General features: G+C 38.0%; 2 protein-coding genes across 3 annotated transcripts in view; one reads left to right on the top strand and one right to left on the bottom strand.

The window, feature by feature from the left end:
* Positions 1–340: 340 nt before the first annotated feature.
* On the bottom strand, positions 341–12,919 carry LOC101888684 (putative ATP-dependent RNA helicase TDRD12). 2 transcript variants are annotated; one of them, XM_059120216.1, is made up of 10 exons: positions 12,767–12,919; positions 10,244–11,919; positions 8,528–8,641; positions 8,332–8,460; positions 8,175–8,273; positions 7,622–8,112; positions 4,985–6,464; positions 3,277–3,798; positions 2,182–3,201; positions 341–2,119 (listed from the first exon to the last, which is right to left on the bottom strand). In XM_059120216.1, the coding sequence occupies exons 2-10, from the start codon at positions 11,873–11,875 to the stop codon at positions 416–418; spliced, it is 7,191 nt and encodes a 2,396-aa protein (XP_058976199.1). In that variant the 5' UTR covers positions 11,876–11,919; positions 12,767–12,919; the 3' UTR covers positions 341–415. The 2 variants fall into 2 exon arrangements, with proteins under 2 accessions (XP_058976199.1, XP_058976200.1); XM_059120217.1 differs by lacking the exon at positions 12,767–12,919 and adding an exon at positions 12,598–12,727.
* Positions 12,920–15,261: 2,342 nt separating this feature from the next.
* LOC101888859 (E3 ubiquitin-protein ligase HECW2-like) overlaps positions 15,262–22,783 on the top strand; it is a 57,484-nt gene continuing 49,962 nt past the window's right edge. The window contains exons 1-3 of the mRNA XM_059120214.1: positions 15,262–16,854; positions 18,761–21,567; positions 21,637–21,803. Coding sequence (XP_058976197.1) covers positions 16,026–16,854; positions 18,761–21,567; positions 21,637–21,803 — 3,803 coding nt within the window. The 5' untranslated portion in view covers positions 15,262–16,025. The remainder of the gene's footprint in view (positions 16,855–18,760; positions 21,568–21,636; positions 21,804–22,783) is intronic.

Genomic DNA, 22,783 nt, shown 5'->3' with positions numbered 1-22,783 from the left:
AGCGTAAAATTCTATGTCAATTTAGCGATGTCCTTCCCATATAACGGTACCTCCCGATATTCGGTATTTTGATGATTTTAGCGACATTATTCACCGGAATTGTTTTAAATTTGGTATTTGAAGTTCGTAATGAGTGCTCGCATTTATGTTTTGGCCTTTGGTTTTTCCATATTTTGATCAGATGCTTATTTCGCATTCAATTTCCATCACTGGGGTACATCTTAAAAACCTTACAAAAACTGAATTTTTTTTGTTACAAAATTCAAATGAATATTTTTATTCTAAAAAAAATATCAATCAATAAAAAACAAAAACAAATAATCCATATTCTTTGTTAAAATATCATAAAAGTAAGATAATATTCTTTACATTTACAAGGAACTTAAAACAATGGTTCTTCAATAAAATTAGTATTCTATATTGAAAAGGGATCGTAATCGTCAGCGTTAGTTTCGATGGGATTAAACGTTTGAAATCGATCCTTTTCGCTGTCGTCCGAATCCAGTTCATCGTAAATACGCGATTCATCAATGTTGGGTGTATTCTCTAGAATTGCTTGCAAACGCTGCTGCGGCATAATGTATTCCAATTCCGAGGAAGCTATTGCATTGTAATTGAATTTCAACCAGGAATATTTTGTCGATTCCTGTAGAAGGCGGGGCCATGGTACAAATACGTTTTTTACCAAACGTATTATGACATTTAAACCTTTGATTTCATGTGAAACCTGTTGCGGATCAATGGATCCTAGTAAATGGAGGAAGACTACATATTCTTCGCCTTGAATTGACGTATGCAAATAGACGGTTTTTTGTGTAACTTCTAGATTATAATCTACAATATCAGGTGCATATATTGATATGAAAATTAAACAATCTGTTTCGTACCATGTGGTCATGGGACGTTTATATAAGGCTTTTAATATTGGTGGTGGGGTTTTTATGTAAGAATCATCATTTGAGGAGGTAATGGAAGCTGATGATTTCTTGTTATCCGAGTCATCTTCTGTGGTGCAATGATCCTCCTCATCATCGTCCAATTCGCTGTGGATTTGAGGGGGTTTCTTAGTCGTCAATGGGCTGTCCTGTTTGGATGATATTTTGTTTTTGTCTGCTTCTTCTTTCACTTCTTCTATTGTGCATTCTTTTATTTCTTCCAATACTTGAGAGGTGGTGGCCTCATCCAACAGATTATTATCCAATTTGTCGAGTTCATGGGATTTTTCAATACATTCTATTAATTGTTCAAATGTATAGACCTCACTAATGTCACTGCTACTTGAAGTATTTGCCTGGGATGTGTTAACTTGTTGAGCTTTAATCTCTTCCCCATTGGCATCATTATCATCATCATCGTCTAAACATAATTTGTATTTCAAATAATGTTTGTCATTCTCGTCCACCGAAGTTATGCCCTTGTCGACAAGAGTGCGATTAAACATTTCAGCATTGGAAAAATCACTTGATTTCTCACATTCGTAAAGGAGTATTTTATAGGAATAAATGTTCAGGTTGTTTAAACTCAATGACATTTTTTCCTCCGCTGTTCTCTGCTCCACTGCACAGGCATATAGATATTCTTTCGTCACCTTATACCTCTTGGCAAAACGATCCAGTTGTATGCCAGCCAATGTGCAATGTACCGCTTGATATGGTATAAAGCTGACAATTTCGTCCGTGGTTTCATAGAGAAAATCATTGTACAACTCATTTGATTTGGCATTGGTAAAACATGCATAGTCACAGAGGAAGAATCGGTATAGACGTTTCTTAACACTGGTGCCAAATACACCATGCACCTTGGCTCTTAGATACATATTATCGTATTTGACAATACAATTATGAAGCGGCTCAAAATCATAAATTCGTTTAGGTGGCTCTTTCTCAGCTTGGGCTTTTAAGTTTGACACATGTCGGTTGATTAGCTCGACAAGATCATCAAACATGGCCATGTGTTTCTTATCGATGATTTGAAGAAAAATATTTTCCCAATTGCCATTTTCACCCTCATCTCCAATTTCGACTTTGGTTAAATCATTTAATGGCAACTGTGACCATGATTCTTGTTTGGTTTCAGGTTTTCCACTAGTTGGTGATGCCGTTGTTAGGGGCAAATAAATCTGAACAAAAACAATAAACTTAAATTACATTTGAAAATAAATAAAAGAACAATCAAATTTACCTCTCCTCTTTCTTTACCCTCAACTGGATCATCACATTGTAATTCATCCCAATTTTCCTCATTGCCATTAGATTTGGTTGCATCCGATGGGTTTATTTCCTTTTCAGAGGCACTTTTGTCTTGTTTCTGTTTTTCCTCAGGTACTGATTGCTCCCCCTTCTCCGACACCTCTAACGAATTATTTTTAAAAGACTCCATACTGGTATTTGTTAAAGCATCACCATTCGATGAGGAAAACTTTATCAAATCACTTTGACACGATTCATAGTCCTCCAAAGATGTGTCAATAATATTGGATGTTTCACAACTCACACCATTGCTGCTGGGCTTCAGTAGGCCATACTCCAGGGCAATATCACGCACATGTTTCCTTTCACCCTTGCTGGGAGGGGCAAAGTTTCTCTTTATCAGCGACAATTTCAAATTAACGTAAGGCCTATAAGTGCCCAGGGTAGATAGTTTTTCCATTACCACCAAATTGTTAACCCATATTGTTTGGGCCAGGGCAAATGTAATGCCCACCTGGACAACATGATCTGCTTTGATTTCATCCATTATCCAATTTTGTACTTGTTTTGTTGTCTTCGAATCCCAGGAACGTTCATTGTCGAATGGCACAATATTCATTAGGCGTATATCGATGGCTTGGTGGGGAAACTCCTTGAATTTATCGTCGCAGATAAAAAGTTCACTGCACTTGACAGAATTGATGACTATGCCAACATCGACTAGCTTTAGGGTAACTTTTAGATTAGCTTGTACTATGTTCACATTCCTCCCGACCAAGTCTGGGGCTTCCAGAATGAGAGCCCTACGGAAGTTGTCACCATATTTGTACATACACAAATCATTGATACGCGGTGGCCAATGTAGAGCAAGATTTTCCTCGTTGCGATAATGCTGATCCATTTGTACGGAAAATGTTAAATTTTCACCAGAACGGCGAATTTCTCGCCATTTTGTGGAGTTTGGAGGCTTGTGCAGCAATAGGCGGGCGGCGTAGTGGGTTGGGGAAAATACCTTGGTGTGAAAAAAATAAATTTTATATTATTCAAATGACCAATTGAGACCCTCGGTTTTGTTTGAAATACCTACCTTTAAAATATGTATCCTCATTTCTCCCTCAGTTGGTATATTTTCACTCTCATCAACCACATCGAATCGTGTCAATTCATGACGTTTATCACAGCGTGTGTCATCACATTCGCCAAATTCCAGCAGTTGGGGACACAGCAAAATTCCCTTGCAAAGTCGTGATTCTTCCCGTTCGATGAGGACTCGTTTTGATACAGCCAAAATGTCTGAATGCACCGCCTGATTGTGTTTACGCAAAAAGTCTACCAAGCGCGGCAATTGTAAGCTATTGTCTTCGTCAAGTAAGATCATTGAATGTGCTGACACATCCAATGATCTGGTGGTGTTGCTGGCAGTTGCCACCAGTGGGGCTTCTTCGAATTTTTTCGATACAAAGTTATCATAGGTCTGAGCCAAAGCCGAAAATCTGGTTGTAAATTGTGTCCAAGATGTGGGCATTGAATAATGTATGAGATGGTAGACGTTTTGAATTTTCAGCTCGGGAAAACGGGCATCGGTGCAGACAAGGATTTGTGAAGAAACCTGTGAAAGAAGGATTATAAAGCGAAGAATATAATTAAATTTGTTTCTGAAAATAATAGTAGATTTTGTGATCTGCAAATCTTGTTAGGGAAGATGTATAGATTTTCTTGGAAAAACTGTGAATTTTCTTTTAGATGTCCTGGAGAATTATATTTCATTTATTTATTCAAAATGTTGACCTGTTGGGGAAGATATCAGTAGGAGAGGACCGATATAACCCATTTCCCTTCTAGATCTTGTGTTGGTACAAATATTAGAATCATTTCGCCTTTTATGAGCGTCATGACTATTCAAACCCTTTTTGGAGGAGATATCAGAAGTTTCTTCACACCAGATCTTGTGTTGGAAAAAATATTGGAATGTGTTAAATTTGAATATAATCGGATGCTTATTTCGCCTTCTATGAGTTTTTTGGTTATTCCAAATTTTTGCCCTTTCTGGGGAATGTACCAGAAGGAGAAGGCTGATATATCTCATCGTCACACCAGATTTTGTTTTGGTAGAAAGAAATGGATGTGCAAAACTTTAATGGAATAGAATGCTTATGAGCGTTTTATGAGCGCTTTGGTTATTCAAATTGTTGAACCTTTGTGGGGGAGGTACCAGGAGGAGCGAGCCGGTATATCCAATCTTCACATCAGATCTTGCCTTCTATGAGTTTTTGGTTATTCAAAATGTTGACCCTTTGTGGGGCAGATACGAGAAGGAGTGAGCCGGTATATTCCATTTTCACACCAGATCTTGTTTTGGTAAAAATATTGGAATAGGCGAGATTTTTGAAAAAAAAATTGGAATTCGATTTTTTTCTAGAATTTTATAAGCATTTTGGTTTTTCAAAGATTTGACCCGTTGTGGGACTGGACTGATGTATCCCATCTCCTCACTAGATCTTGTGTTAGTAAAAATATTAGAATGTACCAAGTTTGAAAAGAATCGGATGCTCATTTCGCCTTTTATGGACGTCATGGTTACTCAAAATTTTGACCCGTTGTGGGGAAGGTACAAGAGGGAATATATTATCTTCAACCCAGATCAGTGGACAGAGAGACAAACAAAGAAAAACCTTTATATCGACTTCGAATTTAAAAGAAATTGAGTTTATTGTAATCTGCTATGGAAGATCGGAACTTTTTGGGAGAATTTCTGTTAGATCAGACTTTTTAAAAAATAAAATTTTATAGATTACCTTATTTTTCCATTCATCGACGGTGGCTTGTTCACTATCCGTCGAACGATTGTAGTACGGCAGGCATGGGTAACCACATTCGGTTATGAATTGCACAACTGTTTGCACATCTTCATCGCTATTGCACATGATCAGCATGCGGCCATGTTCCAAATCTCCCTCCAGACTTTCGGTGGTCTTTTTAATAAAGCGGAAAATTGTGTCATTCTTTTCCTGACTAGATTTCAATTTAACCGATAGTCCGGCACGACCATAGACAGCAGCCTCGAGGAAATCGCCGATCAGCAATAAAGGTTGATTTGATTTTCTTATTAAACGTATCATTACACCATCCCAATCGCGTGAGGTAACTATCAGTTGTGGTCTCAGGGTTTTATATTTGGATTTTCTACATAATTTAAAGACAATGCGAACGGCCGATTCAAAATCTTCATGGGAACGTGATAACATTATGTCCATGTCGTCGATTACAATGTGCTCTAAACGTTCGCTGTCGAACAGTGGTTCATTGCTGTTGTCCCGCAGTAGACGCAAAAGTGACGAAGGTGTGGCAATTAAAATGCCACAGCCATTGAGCAGTTGTACTTTAGTGTCGATAAAATTACGCATTCCATAGGATGGTACACAGCTGGGAGCTTCGGATTTTAGACCACTCATCAAACGTCGACAATATCCATTAACAGACTCCACATGTTTGGAGGAGGCCACCAAAATAATGGCCACAGGACCGTATGAATCCTTGATTCTTTGATAACGACCACTTACCACACTGCACAATGCCGGCAGATATGACCATGTTTTGCCACTTCGGGCTGGATTTACCACAAACAAAGAATTACCTCTCAGCACATGGGACCAGGAGTACACTTGAATGCGATAGACCTTGTTGACACGCATATTTCTCATTTCCTCATAGATTTCAGATAAAAACGGAGCTTCGGCCACATTTTCTATTGGCTCCAACGGTACACTGGAATGGGCCAATACCAAATGATCAATAAATTTGGTTTGCATTGCAACTTCTCCCTCAATTATGGGTAAATGTTCGGTACGTTTCACTTCCAGTAGAGTATTATAATTATATATGTTTTTCATGTGTTTATTTTCCGGGGATTTTCCCATCGGCAAGAGATTTTTTTCGCTATTCTTCAGAGAGGAATTGGAGAGGTTCAATTTATCCATGAACGATTCGCTTGACGAGGATGACGTGTGGGTGTTTGAGTGTTTTTCATTTATGTTATCTCTATGTGACATAGACGCCGCAGAGGAGGATATTTGTGATCGTTGTGGACTTGTGATGCTATTCTTTAAATCTAGAATATTCGTATTGCCACGTTCCTTCTCCAAGAAATGCTGTTGCAAAATTTCATCGATTTTGGAAATTTGCGTTTCGGGTGATTTCAATTGGCGATGATGATGAGGTTGCAGTTTACGTTTAAGATGCTTTTCACTGCTGACCGTGGAGTTGATGGTGGAAGAGCTGTTTTTGTAAGTAAAATGGGAAAATCAAAAGAATTAAATTTATCACAAAATTTAACAAAAACAAAAAAAAAACATAAATAAATAAATTAATAAATAAAAGGAAAATGTTGGCTTAGTAAAGCAATCATATTCAAAAAAATGAGAACAAGAAATAAAAGGATTTAAAAAAATTAATTTAAATATTTTTTCACTATTCTTCTAAATGTAACTTTCGTATCTGAAACCCGAAAATAGTTCCAAATACGGGGTAAGATGAAAAACCTGCAACCAACTTCAGACTGCTGTCATTTCTAAGCATCTCGTCCGACAGCTGTTAAAATTATTCCAGTGATAGCTTATTATATTGTTTACAAGCGTACAAAATCATTCTGATGAGAATTTTCCAGAAAAAAATTTATTTGTGATGGAATTCAAGTGTGATAGTGTGATTTCTTTATATTTGGCTGGAAAACCACAAGTGGCTATCGTTAGAGCACTCCAGAATTTAAATGTGAATAAATCTTTTGTGTCTCGTACCATCGCTCGTTACCATGATACTGGTAGCGTAGCCCGACGTCAACGAAGTGGACGGAAGACTACTGTAACATCAGCAGAAATGGTTTGAAAAGTAAAGAAGCGACTTGATCGAAACCCGCGTCGCAGTGGCCGAAAAATGGCTCGTAAGCTGGACATAACGCAATATTCCATTCGGCAAATATTGAAAAATGAACTCGGGGTAAACCCATTGAAATTCCTAAAATTGTTTGGCAAGTACCTTTTATTTTAAAGATGTAAAGTGTTAATAAAAAATTCCCCCAGGCCAAAACAAACTTTTGTAAAAGCAAAAAAGTAAAAAAAAAAAAGAAAATTAATAAAAATACAAAGAACGAAAAATTGTTCGTTCGCTTTGATTTTCACAGCGACAGGCTGCCACTTCATCAACATATTTAAAATAAAAGGCACATTCAACAGATAGCGTTATGAAATTAATTATTTATTCATAAAAAGCAATAAAGAAAAGGAACTTTGGTATTCAATACCATACAAACGAAAATATAAATGCTTTAATTAAAAACCAAAAAAAATCTCAACACAAGAAATCCACTTATCTTTTAAATAAACAAAAATGCAATACTTTGAAATTGAGATGGAGATTTGAAGTAAGATTTGACTTACGTCGATATTTCACTGGCATGAAGGGAATCATAGGCATTATATGTGCCATTAAAGCTGTTCTTTCTTTTCGGTTTTGATTCCAGTTGCTGGGAACATTTCACAGGTTTTATGAGATTCTCGGTGTCGACAATGCTGGGTATAGATTGATCCAGAATATTTGGCTTTTCTTGCTCTTCGTTTGGCTTCTCTCTACGCTGTATACCAGCTACAGGACGTGTTAAACGTTTCGAGTTGTGCGTAGAGTTTTGCTTTACAGCTGGTGGTTTTATTTGAAAGAAATCCGATGAAGAGCCACTTTGATCGAGTCTAGAGTCATTATGGATTAAAAACTCTTCAGAGGATGATACCGTTTGATCGTCATGTGGTATAGTTTCATGGCGTGTGCTCTTCTTGCGATGCCAGTGGTTTTCCTCATCACGATATTTCTGTAAACGGGTTATATCAAAACCGGCTGGGACCAAGGTCAAACCATCATAGGCACTTTGAGATTCCTAAGGGGAAAATTAAAAACATTTAGAAAATCATAAAAAAATGAATTCATGATTAGACTTACCTTATCACTACTAATCCTGGAAGTCTTTGGTTTTGTTTTAGAATCAATTGCTTTGAATATATCAAAAGTGGCTTTATCTTTGGGAACATGTTCTTCAAGCTAAAATATTTAAAGATTGCCTAAATAATTATCAACAATTGAAAATGGGAAAACATACCTTGCAACTGGTCATTGCCTCTATCAAGGAATTGTCGGTGGTGGTATTTACTGATGATGGTAGCAATTTAGCTTCCATTTCACCAAATAGCTTACTGTAAATATTTCCCGCCGAAGAGTCCTGGGTGTCCTTGCAAAGATATAGATATTCATTTATTAGGTTTATATATTAAATTAAAGTCTGTAAGTTAACTTACTTGTGTTTTGTCCAAATTCGAGTCCTCCATGCCGGTTGTAGACTGTTCAAGTAGTTCATACTTGTTTATGGTTGATGGACTTTCAATGGAATGTGCTGAATCATGTAGCTGGTACTGAAAAGTAAAGAAAATTAATATACTTTACAAATGTTACAAACTAAACTAAGAGGAATAAGAGTTAACGAGAACTTCATTTTTAAAAACCTATAGACAAGCAAAACAATTTAAAACCAGTAAAAAAAGGTCACATAACAATTAAACGTTTTTATGGGAGAATTCAATTATACACGCTATAATTATAATCTAAAGTTCAAAGGACAAATTTGCCCAGACTCTTGTATCTTTTAAATTCGGACTTGTATTGCCCATTTGGTGCACAATTAACTTGAAATCGGATAAAGATATATATGGGAGCTAAACCAAATCCGAGATGATCTCGATAAAATTTGGCAAAGACATTTCTAAACTGTACTTGATATATTTCCCTAAATATTGTTGTTGCGGAGTGCATATTACGGCTGTGGGTAACAAAATATAACGTATCTATATCTGAACCGATCTTCACCAAATTTGACATACAAGATTCTAGACTCAATTCGGTCGTAAGTGCCAAATTCCATCCCATTTGGGCAAATATTAGACGTTTGGTAAATCGGACGAAGTTATATATGGGAGCTATATCCAAATCTTACGCGATCCCTATAAAATGTAGCAAATGTATTTCTGAGCTGTATTTGATATATTTCCCAAAATATTGTCGTTACCGAGTGCATATTACAGCTGCGGAGGACAAAAATTTCATATCGGATGAACAATATATGTGGGAGCTATAGCTATATCTGAACCGATTTTCATCAAATTTGACATACTTGTTTCTAGGATCAATTTGGTCGCAAGTGTCAAATTCCATCTCATTTGGGCTAATATTACCCGTTTGGTGGCCAATAAAAGGCAAACCGGACGAAGATATATGTGGGAGCTATATCCAAATCTGAACCGATCTCGATAAATTTTGGGAAAGGTATTTCTGTGCTGGATTTCATATATTTCCCCAAATATCGTTGTTACAGAGTGCATATTACAGCTGCGGAGGACAAAAATAATGAATCGGATAAACAATATATATGGGAGCTATAGCTATATCTGAACCGATTTTGATAAAATTTGGCATACTTTTTTTCAGGCCTAATTTGGTTGTATGTGCAAAATTCCATACTATTCGGGCTGATATTACAATAAAAGGCAAATGGGACGAAGATATATATGGGAGCTGTATCTAAATTTTTACCGATTATCTCCAATTTCAATAGGGTTCGTTCTTGGGCGAAGCAAATGATTTGTGCAAAATTTCATCTGGATGTGCAAATAAATGCGACCTGTACTTTGTTTACAAAAATACATGGATAGACGTACGGACGGACAGACAGACAGACAAATCTTGAAGTAGTGATTGAAATGACTGTAAGGCTCCCATGCTGTCTAAATTGTACTAAATGTATCATTTTTGGGCAAAATATGTCGGCCACGGGTCAAAACATATGAACAGATTTGTTATATTTTCCATTTTTTTGATAAACTTTTGGCAGCAAGAAATGCCTGAATTCGCCTCCTGGGCGATCTTATTAAATAGACATTATTAAGCGACCTTATTAAGTTTCATCGAATTTCCATGAATATGTACATTAGAATATCTCATTAAAATCATTTAAACCTTACCTTCTGGCGCATGCCAAGTAAACGCTGTGTCCGAGAACTGATTGTGCGAACACCAGATGCTGAACTTGACGCTGGAGGTGCAGGTGCAGTTGGCGATGTAATATTTTTCTCACATAAAGACATCGGTTTGGTTTCTTCTTCCCGCTGAGAATATTTTTTACGTAAATCAACAAGTCTTTGTTGACGTATTGAGACCACACTATCACCACCATCATCAGTGCTAACGCCACCTGATGCTACAGAATTGGGAGGATTCTGATTTACAAAATCGGAGGCAGCTGGCTTATGTCTCTGTTGTTGTCTTTTGGCTTCACGTGCTTGTTCCATGCGGACATCAGCCAATCGACGCATACGAGTAGAGGCATTTGTGGAACCTGATGCCGAGGAGATTATTGTTGGAGCCGAAACGGCGGGTTTAGGAGCTTTCAAATTAAATGTTTCATTAAATTCGATTTCATCACGATCTCGTATATTCATAGCAAATGCCTGGGATTCGGCTTGCGGTGGTAAATTATGTTTGGAGTATTTTTGCTGCTTCAGCTTGGTAAGTTTGCCCGCTTTGCCTAAAAAGTTAATGGCTTGCTCGTCGCCAGTATTGTTTCGTTTGTGTTCATGATGATGATTGGCAATTTTGGCCGCATATTTTGCATCTTTTCTGTTCTTTTCATGTATCACCGATACGGAATCATCAAATGTTATATCATCAATGTTATGATCATGCCCACTTTCAGCTCCCGATGACTCCAAGTGTTCCGTGGAGGAACTCACATCACTTGCCACTTGAACCAGGGCATTTCTGGCACACCAATCCTCGACTTTACGTTTGGCACATTCATCAATAATGGCCGAATTCATTTTATTACTATGTTCGGCCATGTTATGTTTTATGGAATTGATTTTAAATTTAGAGTTACGATTGTTTGAAAGCCAGGGTGCAATACTGGTCGTTTTGAGCTTAACACACATTTTAGGAAACAATTGTGGATCCACATCAATGGCAAATTTGGCCGCTTGTAAATAGGTGTGAGCATTAAATTTGTTTCCCTTATGATTCGAGATAATTAATTCGCCCCAATGATGATCATTGGCCGTCTGAAATTTTTCGACAAAAACAATACATGAGGCATCGGACAACAGTTTTTCAAACATATCACAGGATCTTTGCAACCATTCATCCTGCTTTGCCATAACCAGATTACTTTCGATGTGATCATAATCTAGAACTGCTGGCTGAATGTTGGCCACGCCACCACGATATATGTGACCGATTCGATTGGCCAGTGCTTCTGGCAGATAACGTAAATGCTCCCTTTTGCTTAGTAATGGAAAGCCATAATCTATGGCCCAAACAATGTACTCTTCCTGTTGCAGTTCTCCTTTTTGCAATATTTCAGCTCTAATATATTTATTCCAAACTACAAAATTAACAGCAACTATGTCACCCACATCAAGGCGACACCGATCAATGGCCGGTTTACATCTGTACAGAGTTTGTAAACGCTCTTCCAGTAATGTGAGTATGTGAAAATTGTCATCTGGACCACCAATTTTACGATACCAGAAAAGATGGGGATTTATAAAGTGTGTCACTGCAACCGTATGTTCACTATTTTCCATGTTCATTGTGTCCATTGTCAATTGGGATGTGTTAGAATTGGTTCACTTCCAAGAGAAGGCTGTTTGGAAAAAATGAAATAAGTTTTTAACAGGTTTGGATAGTTTGAAGACTAGTCTAGGGAAATTTGGTAATGTTTTCCTGAGCTTATTTTTTGTCAAGGTTTCCGAAATAAGGTTCTTTCCCTACCTTATTAAAAAATAGTATGTTTTTATAATGAGGCTCGGCTTGGACGTACTATCTGAAATAGCATGCCCATGCAAACGAAGCGTGGAAATGTACATTTGGAAAAATTAAAGCAAAATTTTTTGATATGGTCATGTTTGGTTGGGCTTCTCCCAGGCAAGGTGTGTTGCTTTTTTGTTAATATAAGTATGATTGACAGCATTCATGGAACATTGGGAACGCTTTCTTATATACTAAGAAACCAAACATGTAAGAGACATGAATATATCCACCAAGAGAAGAGATTATACCCACCTTGCCGCTCTGGAGTATTTTGTTCAATATACCTTATGCTATTTGTTTATAGCCTGTGATTTTTCTTGAGTGGGCCACAACTGACATTATAACTGTACACTTCACACGTGATATTTATATTTCCAGCATCCTGACAAAATAACCTATTTGGAAGCAATAGGTGTTTTTCTTAACAAAAAAAAGCCGGTAGAAGAAAATGACCGTGGTCATGGAATGTAACCTAACACCATAAATCTCTACAATTTCACTTTAGGGGTACCTTATGATGATGTCTCCAAGAAAATTTGGCCAAGGATACCATCTAAACAGATCACTCGAATCACAACCGCCAAAAACCTTTGGTTTGTAAAAGAGTGCCTGTAGAGGTATATGTTCATTTTATAATGTTTTCTAGATGGATTTTCTAATAAAATATATCTTTTGTTTACCTTTCTTCTTATTGGAGAATATTCAAAGGCATTTTCATCATAAAACCACTCTTTAGGCAGGTCCTCCTTGAGTTGCTGCGCCACTTGCTATGATGCTTATTCTCTTTTTGGTAATGATGAAATGAAAAACGTCCCAAGAGAAAGCAGAGACTCCGGGACGCGTTAGGGATAGGTAAGTCGATTTCAGATTAATCAAATAATCGACCTTTAGTACTCAAAGTTCTGAAACTCGAAGTCGACTATGGACTTATAGCATGTTTCCATTGGAAACCGAACAACGTTGTTCGCTCTCAGAATTAGGTACACGAATTAACCCGTTCATACGGCACGATTCGTAATTCATAGTAAAACAATTCCCTTGTTTCTTGATTTTAATGGGAATTTATACGAAAATACATGAAATTCTCACTAATAAGAATAGAAGAAATTATTGCTTTCCTCCCAAAAAATTTTTATATCAATAATTTTACAATTTTCATTCACGTTTTCAACTTTTTATGTAAATGTTGACATTTTGAACATATTTTTGTGTTTTTCCATTTTTTTTAAATTCTGCTGGAGAGACATTTGTCAAACATTTTTTCTGCCGATGGAAATATTTTGAAAATATTGCCTCTTTTGTTTGCAGTTTTCGGTGGGAATTTCAACTCGTGGACCAAATGCGTACCTCGAATGTGAGAGAAAACAAAATTTACTTTTGTTTGAATGTACATACGCCATTCAACATTGTAGTTTTCATTCATAATTTTCAGTCTTCTCAAAAATTTTTAAAATTTCATTAAATTTTTCTATTTTTAATTTTTAAATGTCATAATTTATTTTTTCGATAAATGCTCTCATTTGTTAGGGATGGGACATATTTTTTTCGTTGTTCTGAGAGTGATTTGATTTGAACAACGTAAAAATATGAGTGTTCGCTCAGGAAATTTTGTGTGAAGAATTAAGTAGTTTTTTTATAGTTAAGGATCAAACAACGAATAGAGAGCGAATCAAGTGCAGTGCAGGAAACGCCACATTAGGTGAAAACCGAGTACTCAAATTGCTGTTCAACTAATGTGCCCAGTTCAAGTTATGGTCTCTTCCAGAACTGCAAGAATTTAAAAGTTTTAGTATGATAACCGATTTTCCTCTTTATGATGTCAGATTCTGGAACAGCCCTTTGATGAGGGATGAGTTGGTTGTTATTTTTCTTGAGTTGTTTTGTTGCAGAATAGAACGAAAGCGCGCGTGGGAAACCAAAATGAAAGTCGTTCCCAACGAAACGGATATAAATGCGTAAAAGGAGTATAAATGACAAATAGGAAGGAATTAAAATATTGTGATGTTTGCAATTTGAAAACAATCGCACTCTTACATTACATTTTATAAGAGTTATAATTATTCCAAATTTTGACCCTCTATGGGGGAGGTACTTGATGAAGTGAACTGATATTATTTGCACGTGACCTAGCACTGATGGAAATAGTAGGACATGCAAAGTTGGAGCAAAATTGGATTATCCTTTCCCTTTCTGTGCAGTAAATTATTTTCTTTGAAAATGTTGTCATTTTGTGGGGGAGGTACCAGAAGGAGTCGACCGATATTGCCCATCTCCGAACTCGATTTAAGTTTGACAATAATATTACGATGTACCAAGTTTTGATCAAATCGGATACTCCCTTCAACAGTTATCGTGCGCACTAGCCAGACGGACAGACATCGCTAGATCGACTCCAAATGTCCTGAAAAGGATTTGACCCAAAGAGACTTAGGTCTAAAACCGTTATTTCTACTAGGCACGCTTTGACCGTATCAGCTATATGGCTGAGGGTATAAAAATATTGCGGCAGAAATTAACCCTATATCAGAGAACTGAACTTATTTAAATTAGATTTATGTATTCTATAGAAATAACTGACAGAATCAGCCCGGTGGAAACATTTATACAGAAAAACAATTTTATTTAGACGGTTCCTTTGTTCTTTCTCCCGTAATTGTGCCATGTACATTAAGGTGGAATTACATAAAGCGATTGTTTGTCTGCCTTAAGTCATCGGCTGTCTTCTTCGTAGATGAACAAAGGTGTTTTAGGTTGACTTAGTTCGATTTTGCACCTAGGCTCCTTTGCCAGCCAAATAAGCCGTTTATGTATTCCCACCTTTAGTACAACACTATGATCACTTTTCCTTAGAATTTTTTTAAAGTGATATGGAATAAGATGTCCTATATATCTTATACATTTGTTCTTTTTAAGCTAGAAAATTAAAAGCGGAAATATAATAAAAAATCGTATCGTGGCATGGTTTCTATGACTTAAGTTTGTTTTAGATCTAGCTTACGCATTTTACCAAGCTACGTTATTTATCTGACCTATAATCAAAGAAATTGGCATCTTAAATAATACGTTTTCTGATAATATTTTGGTGTTTCGACCACAAACAATTTTTAGTGCGACGGCAACTCTGTTCAATGACACATAACTGTACGACACGTTCTCTAGTAATTCCACCGAATGAGACTTTTTTTGCAATATCTCGCTAATTGAAAGGGCAAAAGCTGAGTGCGTTCGTGAAAATTGTGAAAAAATGCAAAAATCTAGCTTAAATTACAAGCAATTCCTATAAATTCTGTATAAAAATGTGGATAACATAGCATACAACGGGATTGTGAAGAAAAATTGTCGGAAATTTATGGGTTTCTTTGTAAAATTGTGCTTTAAGTTTTCAACTCTTATGACGGCAACTAAATATTTGTCGACGTATTCGAATGAATGTTAATTGAAATAATAACCACTGAGAATTATGCAAATATCAATGGAAATAATGTGAATTTCATTGTTAAATAATATATTTTTCGAAGATTGCCCATTCCGTCGTTTGAAGTTTGATTTGAAAAAGAAGTATGAGGTTTTGTGGGACCAATAAAAGTGTCAGCGAAAAAATCTATAAATTAAAATTGGAGCAGAGCAGAGACAAGCAAGTGAAAAATTGAGACCCCCACACACACGCAAGTGAGAGTGATACACACAGGAATTATGGTAGCAAAACAAAAACGGAAATTTAGAATATAAACAAAAAACAAAATATAAAGTAAAGGAAAAATAATGACCGGCAAAAAAATGTGTGATTTGTGTACAACTGTCTACACAATTTTTAAATAATGATTTAGTTTTTTTTTCTGTTATTGATGTGTGGAGATTTTAATAAAGAATGGAAATAAATGGATAAAGAACCCCTGGGTAATTGTGTGTATGGACTGTTGCTGAGAAATCTTCGTAAAAATGGCTGAGGGTGGTGGTGGCGGTTGTGCTGCTGTTGGCGGCGACCAACAACATTCGCTACCGGCAACAAGTGTCGATGACGAATCTCAAGACAACAACACAGAAGCCAATGAAAACACACAAAAAGAACAACAAAGCAATGTAAACAAAGAAATGACAACACATTCAAAAAGCTCTTCACCACCCCCCGTGAAAACAGATAACGTGGATAGTTTGTTTTATGCGGCAACCGGAACACATAAAGAAAAGGATGTAATTCAAAATAAAAATGAAGAACGGATTTATTTGGATGCCGATGCCAATAATGATGTTGTAGCTCATGACGATGACGATGATGAAGATGGAGAAGATGAAAGTAATCAAACATTTTACGAAGCTACTGGCGGTGAAACGGAACTTGTTTTGACATTTGGCAATACACTGAAAATAGTTAATGATGTCATCAAAGAATCAGAAGCCAGCATGGCTTTGCTACCACCAGCATCACAACAAGAAACCCATTATGTTGATGCTGCCACCGCTACAATTGATAATGCCGAGAATAAGGAAACCAAGCAATTGCCTTATAATAATGAAATGAATAACCTGAACATCACCAATAGTTTGTCGTCCACACGAGCTAATAACATTCTTCTGGATGAGGATGAGTGTGAAGGTGCTGTCGGCCTAGCAACTGATATTTTGAATGATGTGAATGTCTATGCTCCATCTTTGTTGGACAATGATCTCATTAGGGCTCAACAGCAACAACCACAACACGATGAGCGGGATTTACACATTGAGGGTGAAGCGGAGCTGATTGTGGTGTTGCGCAAAAAGAGAGGAAGAAGTAAGTATTTTTGAATCGAAATATAGGCTTTTAGTAAGCTAGTTATGCAGGCTTTTTGTTATGTGCCAAATCAAAAATAGTTTTTAAGGGCAGGTAATCTCGCCACAGGTTCTAGCAGATACCCTCTTAGGCCTGAATATCAAGGCGGGTTGTGCGCATTGGACACATGGATTTTTAACTTTACATGGAGGTTTATCCCCTATTTATAAAAAAAAACCTTTGAGACATGAATTTTCACACCCTACCATAAGAAGGTCATTTACGGACAACGTCTTATTATACCTTCCAACATATTATGGAGAGTATATTAAGCTTGTCATTCCGTTTGTAACAACTCGAAATATACATTTTAGACCCCACAAAGTATTTATTATATTCTTGATCAGCACAAAATTCTGTGTCGATTTGGCGATATCACTGTAGCTTCCTCTACAAAATGAAGTAGCTCCATTAAATTTTACTCAAATGTATATTCTGTCTGCAGGACATTTGGTATTGAAAATAGACCATGTAGTTCCGCGTTTTGATATATCCCCCATATAATGGTATCTCCCTTTTTCGGTATTTTGGTGATTTAAGCGACATTATTCACCGGAATTTTTTCAAATTTGGCATTTGAAGTTCGTAATGGATACTGCAGCATATGGCAGAAAATTGTCTGTGCAGGTCCATGTTTTGGTGTAGCCCCCATATAATGCTACCTCCCTATATTCGGTATTTTGATATCTACATTGTTCATCAATTTTCTTCAAGTTAAGCATTTTAATATTGTAATGGCTTATGGCTAAGATGCCTATTCAGGTTCACGTCATCGTATATACCCTAATATAACGGCTAGATTTGGTATTTTTAAGATTTTAACAGAATTTTAACGGATTTTATTTTTTTCATTTGGCAAATTAGTTCCAAATGGTGAAGGGTATTCAAAGTTCGGCCCGCCCGAACTTATAGCTTTTAAACTATTTTCAAAGCCAAGGAATCTAAGCATGTGTTACCTTACGAAATTCTTACTCATCATTTGAAATACCTGCGACGTCGCATGGTTTGCAATCTGCAATCTCCATAAGAACCTCCACATTTAACTTCAAGACGATTTTTTTTACAGCACACAGCCTTTTTGTTCGCTATTCACAATTTGGTGATCCAAACGAAACTGTGAGTAGAAATCTGCTTGCATTTTTGCAAAACCATTACTCTTATCTATCTCTGCATAGCCAAGTTCGATTCCTTAATATTTCTTAGCTACTTTGGTTTCAAATAGGACTCCTTTTCAGCTTTCTTCCTTGTTCACTTTCTTCTCTGCAAAGACCGGAATGTATTTTCAAATAAAGCAGATTCTGTTATCGGGCTGATGTTTCATGCTCGAGGTCATTTTACAGACATCTACCCACGGATTATTGGGACAGCCTCTTTGGCATGTACTTTGATTATCTTCGTTCGGAATATTTAGGAAGCTTTTCCCACTTTTATCTTTCTTACCGCTTCGACGGATCTTTCTTACCGCTTCGACTGGTCTTTGCTTTCAGAGTTAAAATCGCTTCTTATCATTATTTTCAGTCCCCTTATAAGGCGTGTGCTCCTAGCCTTATCTTTGGCTAAAGATATCAAGAGACCAACTTCCTTTGGAGATTGCTCATGATCGATGGTGTGCTTTTATTTTTAAGCATTTCATAGTAATTTACTTACGTGGTTAGAAAAAGTAAGGCATTTTTGATAACTTCCAATTCCTAATCGACAGGGGTTCATATTGCTAAAAATCGTACTAATAACCTCCCCTAACATTATTTTCAATAGTTGATCCTCTTCCAGCGAATACTGACCTTATCCCATTATGTTTATGTCAATCTTGATGAATCACTCACCCTTCATCGTTTATAGTTATGCATTCTAATTTTTCTTCTTCCAGACTTAAAGGATTACAATCACATCAATCAACATACAACTAGCGCCGCTCCGGAAGATGAACAGGCTTTGAAGCAACGTCAACAGACACTGCTGACAACCAAATCGTGTGAAACTCCAGCTTCGGCCACAACATTGTCGCCCACGAATTCCTACAATGGCAGTATTGGCAGTGATGGTGGTGGTAGTGTTGGCGGTGGAGCGCGCCGCAAATCATGGACCCTCTCACCGCAAAGTGGTACCTCCACGCCGTTAAGCGGTGCCCGAAAGAAAGAAAAACGGGCCAGTGTAAAGTCGCCAGCGTCATCGACCCCAACAACCTCCACCGCAACGGATTCATTTAATCTTTGGATAGCTCGAGAATGTTATGAAACAGTACCAGCTGAAACTGTATTTGAGGTGGACGATGGCGGTCAAGGTTTGGTGGGACCAGTCAATTTCACAATCGATGAAGAGGCAGATGAGGAGGCAGCTGCAGTAGAAAGTTTACTGGGCGCTGCAGCAGCTCTACATGCCTCGGCCAGTGCTAACAAGGAAGCCCAGATCCAGAGACGGCAAAAACATTTACGTCAACCACAACATCGGCCATTGGAACGATCTTGGCCACCACGAGCCATTGGCAGGGATTTTCGTCTGCAAGGTGATGTCTTTAAATTTGATATTTTGGATACGGACGATACACTTGATGTCTATGGTGGTGGGGGAATTATCGGTTCCAACGGATATGGCAGCAATTCGAATAGCACCAACAACTCACCGCTCTATTTGCTGAACAGTGCCAATTCTAGTAATTCATCCAACTCGAGCCCGCAATATGAGCTAAGTGCCACACCCTCGCCACCTGCAATGAAATTTAAGCCTTTGATAAAAAAGAAAATCGGTCCTGATAGTTATATAAATACGATTACAACCAAAAAAGTGCCCGCAAGTGAAACATATGAGTTTCCGGCTTTTCCCACAAAAGAGAATTCCTCGAATACCCAATTTCCACAGACGCCATCGACCTCATCTCTGCGACAGCATAGACCTCTGACACGGACCCTGTCCAATGGGAAGTCGGCTTATGAGGAACGTCAATCTCAGTCGCCAAGTCGCCTAATGCTATCGCCAAAAAGGCATCGTAGCCCACCATCGGGATGCTCGACACGTAGTGCTTCCCCACTTGATTTTCAATTAAGTCCCGAGGCCCAGGTGTTGAACAGCAGCAACAGTGGACAACAGCAACAGGTGTCAGCAGTGTCCAGCAATTCGGGCACTCCCATTTTACACAATCGTCCGCAACAACGTCTGTTAAAACGGGTTGGCGGCGTTGGTGCTGGGGTGGGTTCCCCGAATCTTATATGTCCCCCAACACCTACACATCATGCCAGACGTCATGCTCGCATGCAGCAGCAACAGGCGGCAGCAGCTGCGGTCGCTGCAATTTCCCTCAACAATAATCTCGATGATACGTATATTGGCACCGGGCCACCAAGTGGTGGTGGTGGTGGTGGCGGCGGCGCTGTGGCGGGAGCCCATGCTAGTCATTTAGATTACAATTATTTATCGTCCCGTACTCCACCCTCTTCGCCAGCATTCCTTGGTTCTTCCAGCAATCGCAGTGCCGATGATCGACCACGTGATCATTTAGGTGCTACCGCCATGGCCGCCGCATCATCCTCGGCCACTTCATCAACAATAGAGGTCATCGATAATGACGAAGATGACGGTAATGCCTCGGATGATTTGGGTGTGGTCCACATCACCAGCACACGTTTGCCTTCTATACCGGAGAGGGGTGCAACAGGTGGCCTTTTACGCACTAGTGCCATATTTTCGGCCGAAGCTGACGGCCAGACCATAAATGCCGCCACTGCTGAACCCTTACCTCCGGCATGGGAGGCTAGAATGGATAGTCATGGTCGTATTTTCTATATCGATCACACGACCCGTACAACTTCCTGGCAAAGACCCGGGTCAAATGGTTCGGCCACTCTTAATGGCCATGGTGGCCGTGAACAACATCACCGCCAACAACTAGACAGACGTTACCAATCCATACGTCGCACCATCACCAATGAAAATCGTCCGGCTATCGTGGGCCATAATGATAATACTCAAGCCTCGCAATCTCCACACCATCACCTAGCTCACAACAACAATCACAATGCACCACCACCATCGAATTTCCAGCACGTCTCTTTGTCGGTACACCCAGCTGTTCTTATGCTCTGCCGTCCTGATTTTTACTCAATGCTTCATACCAATGAAGATGCTTTAGCCATTTACAATCGCAATACTGCCCTCAAGCATATGGTAATACGTATACGAAGAGATCCCTCGTGTTTTCAACGCTATCAATACAACAAAGATTTGGTAGCTTTGGTCAATTCATTTGCCCAGCTCAATCGAGATTTGCCCTCGAGTTGGGAGACAAAGCTGGATCAGTCGGGCAAACAGTTCTTCATAGATCACAATAATCGACAAACGTCATTTATGGATCCACGTTTGCCCATTGACTGTCCAAGGATAATACGCCATAGGCAGCAACAACCCCAACCACATCATCCTCAATTCGATGCCATCGATGGCAATTGTATTTCTGCCGCTGGAGGCGTAGGAAATCATCCTCCCCTGCCACCACCCAGACCAACATCAACCTCATCGTCGTCGGGGACGACAAGCAATTCACGCCACAGTCAATTTATGCAAAACGATAATATGCCTCATTATGCACCGTCAACATCGTCCTACAACAATGGTCCCAGCTCCTCCAGTGCAATGTCGTCGAATAATAGTTATCATGAGATTCCCGTGGCCTATAATGAAAAGGTGAGTCTTGGATTTCCTGCCATTGAAGAAGTTATTTTAAAAATTATTTTCCATGTTGTTGTTTTTCAGGTTATTGCCTTTTTGAGACAACCCAATATTATAGAAATTTTACGTGAACGTCAAGGCCAAAACAATGTGTCACGTTCCTTGAGGGAAAAAATTAATATTCTTCGAGTCGAAGGGGTGCCAGCCTTGGAAAGAATGGCTCATGATCTACAATTGACCATTATGTTAAGGTAAGTAAAGTACTCTTTACACAATAAAGGCGAAACTCGCTTTTTATCCAGATTTATGTATCAACTTATCTTTAGCATAAGGGGAATATAATTGAACTCGTTTTTTATCTAAAATTACATTTTTTCTGTCACAATGCCTAGAATTTTTCCTCGAGTCATGTCAGATATAAGATATGTTGAGTTTTATATCTATATATAGTTAGATATCGACATTGGAATATTTACATTGGTTGCTCAATAAAGAGTGGTTTTTTTATTGCGGCCTAGACCTTACATCACATATTTATCCTATTCTTTATCACACACTTAAATATCCGTGCCTTCTGCAAAATACCTTCTCGTATACAATTTGTTACATATGCACTGAAGTTATTGGCACCGCAATTAACAGGACTTTAATTGACTGGTACTGAAGATCCAGTTGGGTTCGACTTTTGTTAAAATTCGTGAAAAATGTTTTTTGGTTCCTCAATAATTCAGAATTATATGCTACTATGACCCATTAAAAAATAAATTTAACCTTAAGAAAAAACTTAAAAAAATCCAGGAGTATAGACCCGAAGACAGCCCTTAAGAACTTTTAAAAATCTACGAATGTCATCATATGATAAACTGTGAAAAAATGCGTGAAATTCTTCACTATTGACCTGAAAATATATTCAAGAAAATCTTCTAAATTCCATGATAACTGTCTGAAGATGGTTTTTAAAAAATCCACGATTATGGATTTGATGGTGGTCTTACAAATTTCCTGAAAACCCACGACTATACATGTTATGTTAGCCTTAAAACAATTCCTTGAAAGTCATCAAAGGTGGCTATTGTGTTTTAAACCTCTTTAAAAGCCTTACCAAAAAAAATATCATCCTGAAAATGGCCCTTAAACATTTTTTTTAAATAAGCCCTACTGAAATGCACGCCTGTAGACCTGTCGGTGGTTTTTGAAAAGATCTTTAAAAATCATTGCCCAGCGATCTGAT

The sequence above is a fragment of the Musca domestica genome, unplaced genomic scaffold (genome assembly GCF_030504385.1).
Source record: "Musca domestica strain aabys unplaced genomic scaffold, Musca_domestica.polishedcontigs.V.1.1 160, whole genome shotgun sequence".
Classification (NCBI taxonomy): Eukaryota; Metazoa; Arthropoda; class Insecta; order Diptera; family Muscidae; genus Musca; species Musca domestica.
The sequence above is the reverse complement of the archived record's forward strand: the minus strand, read 5'-3'. Positions and strand labels throughout refer to the sequence as shown.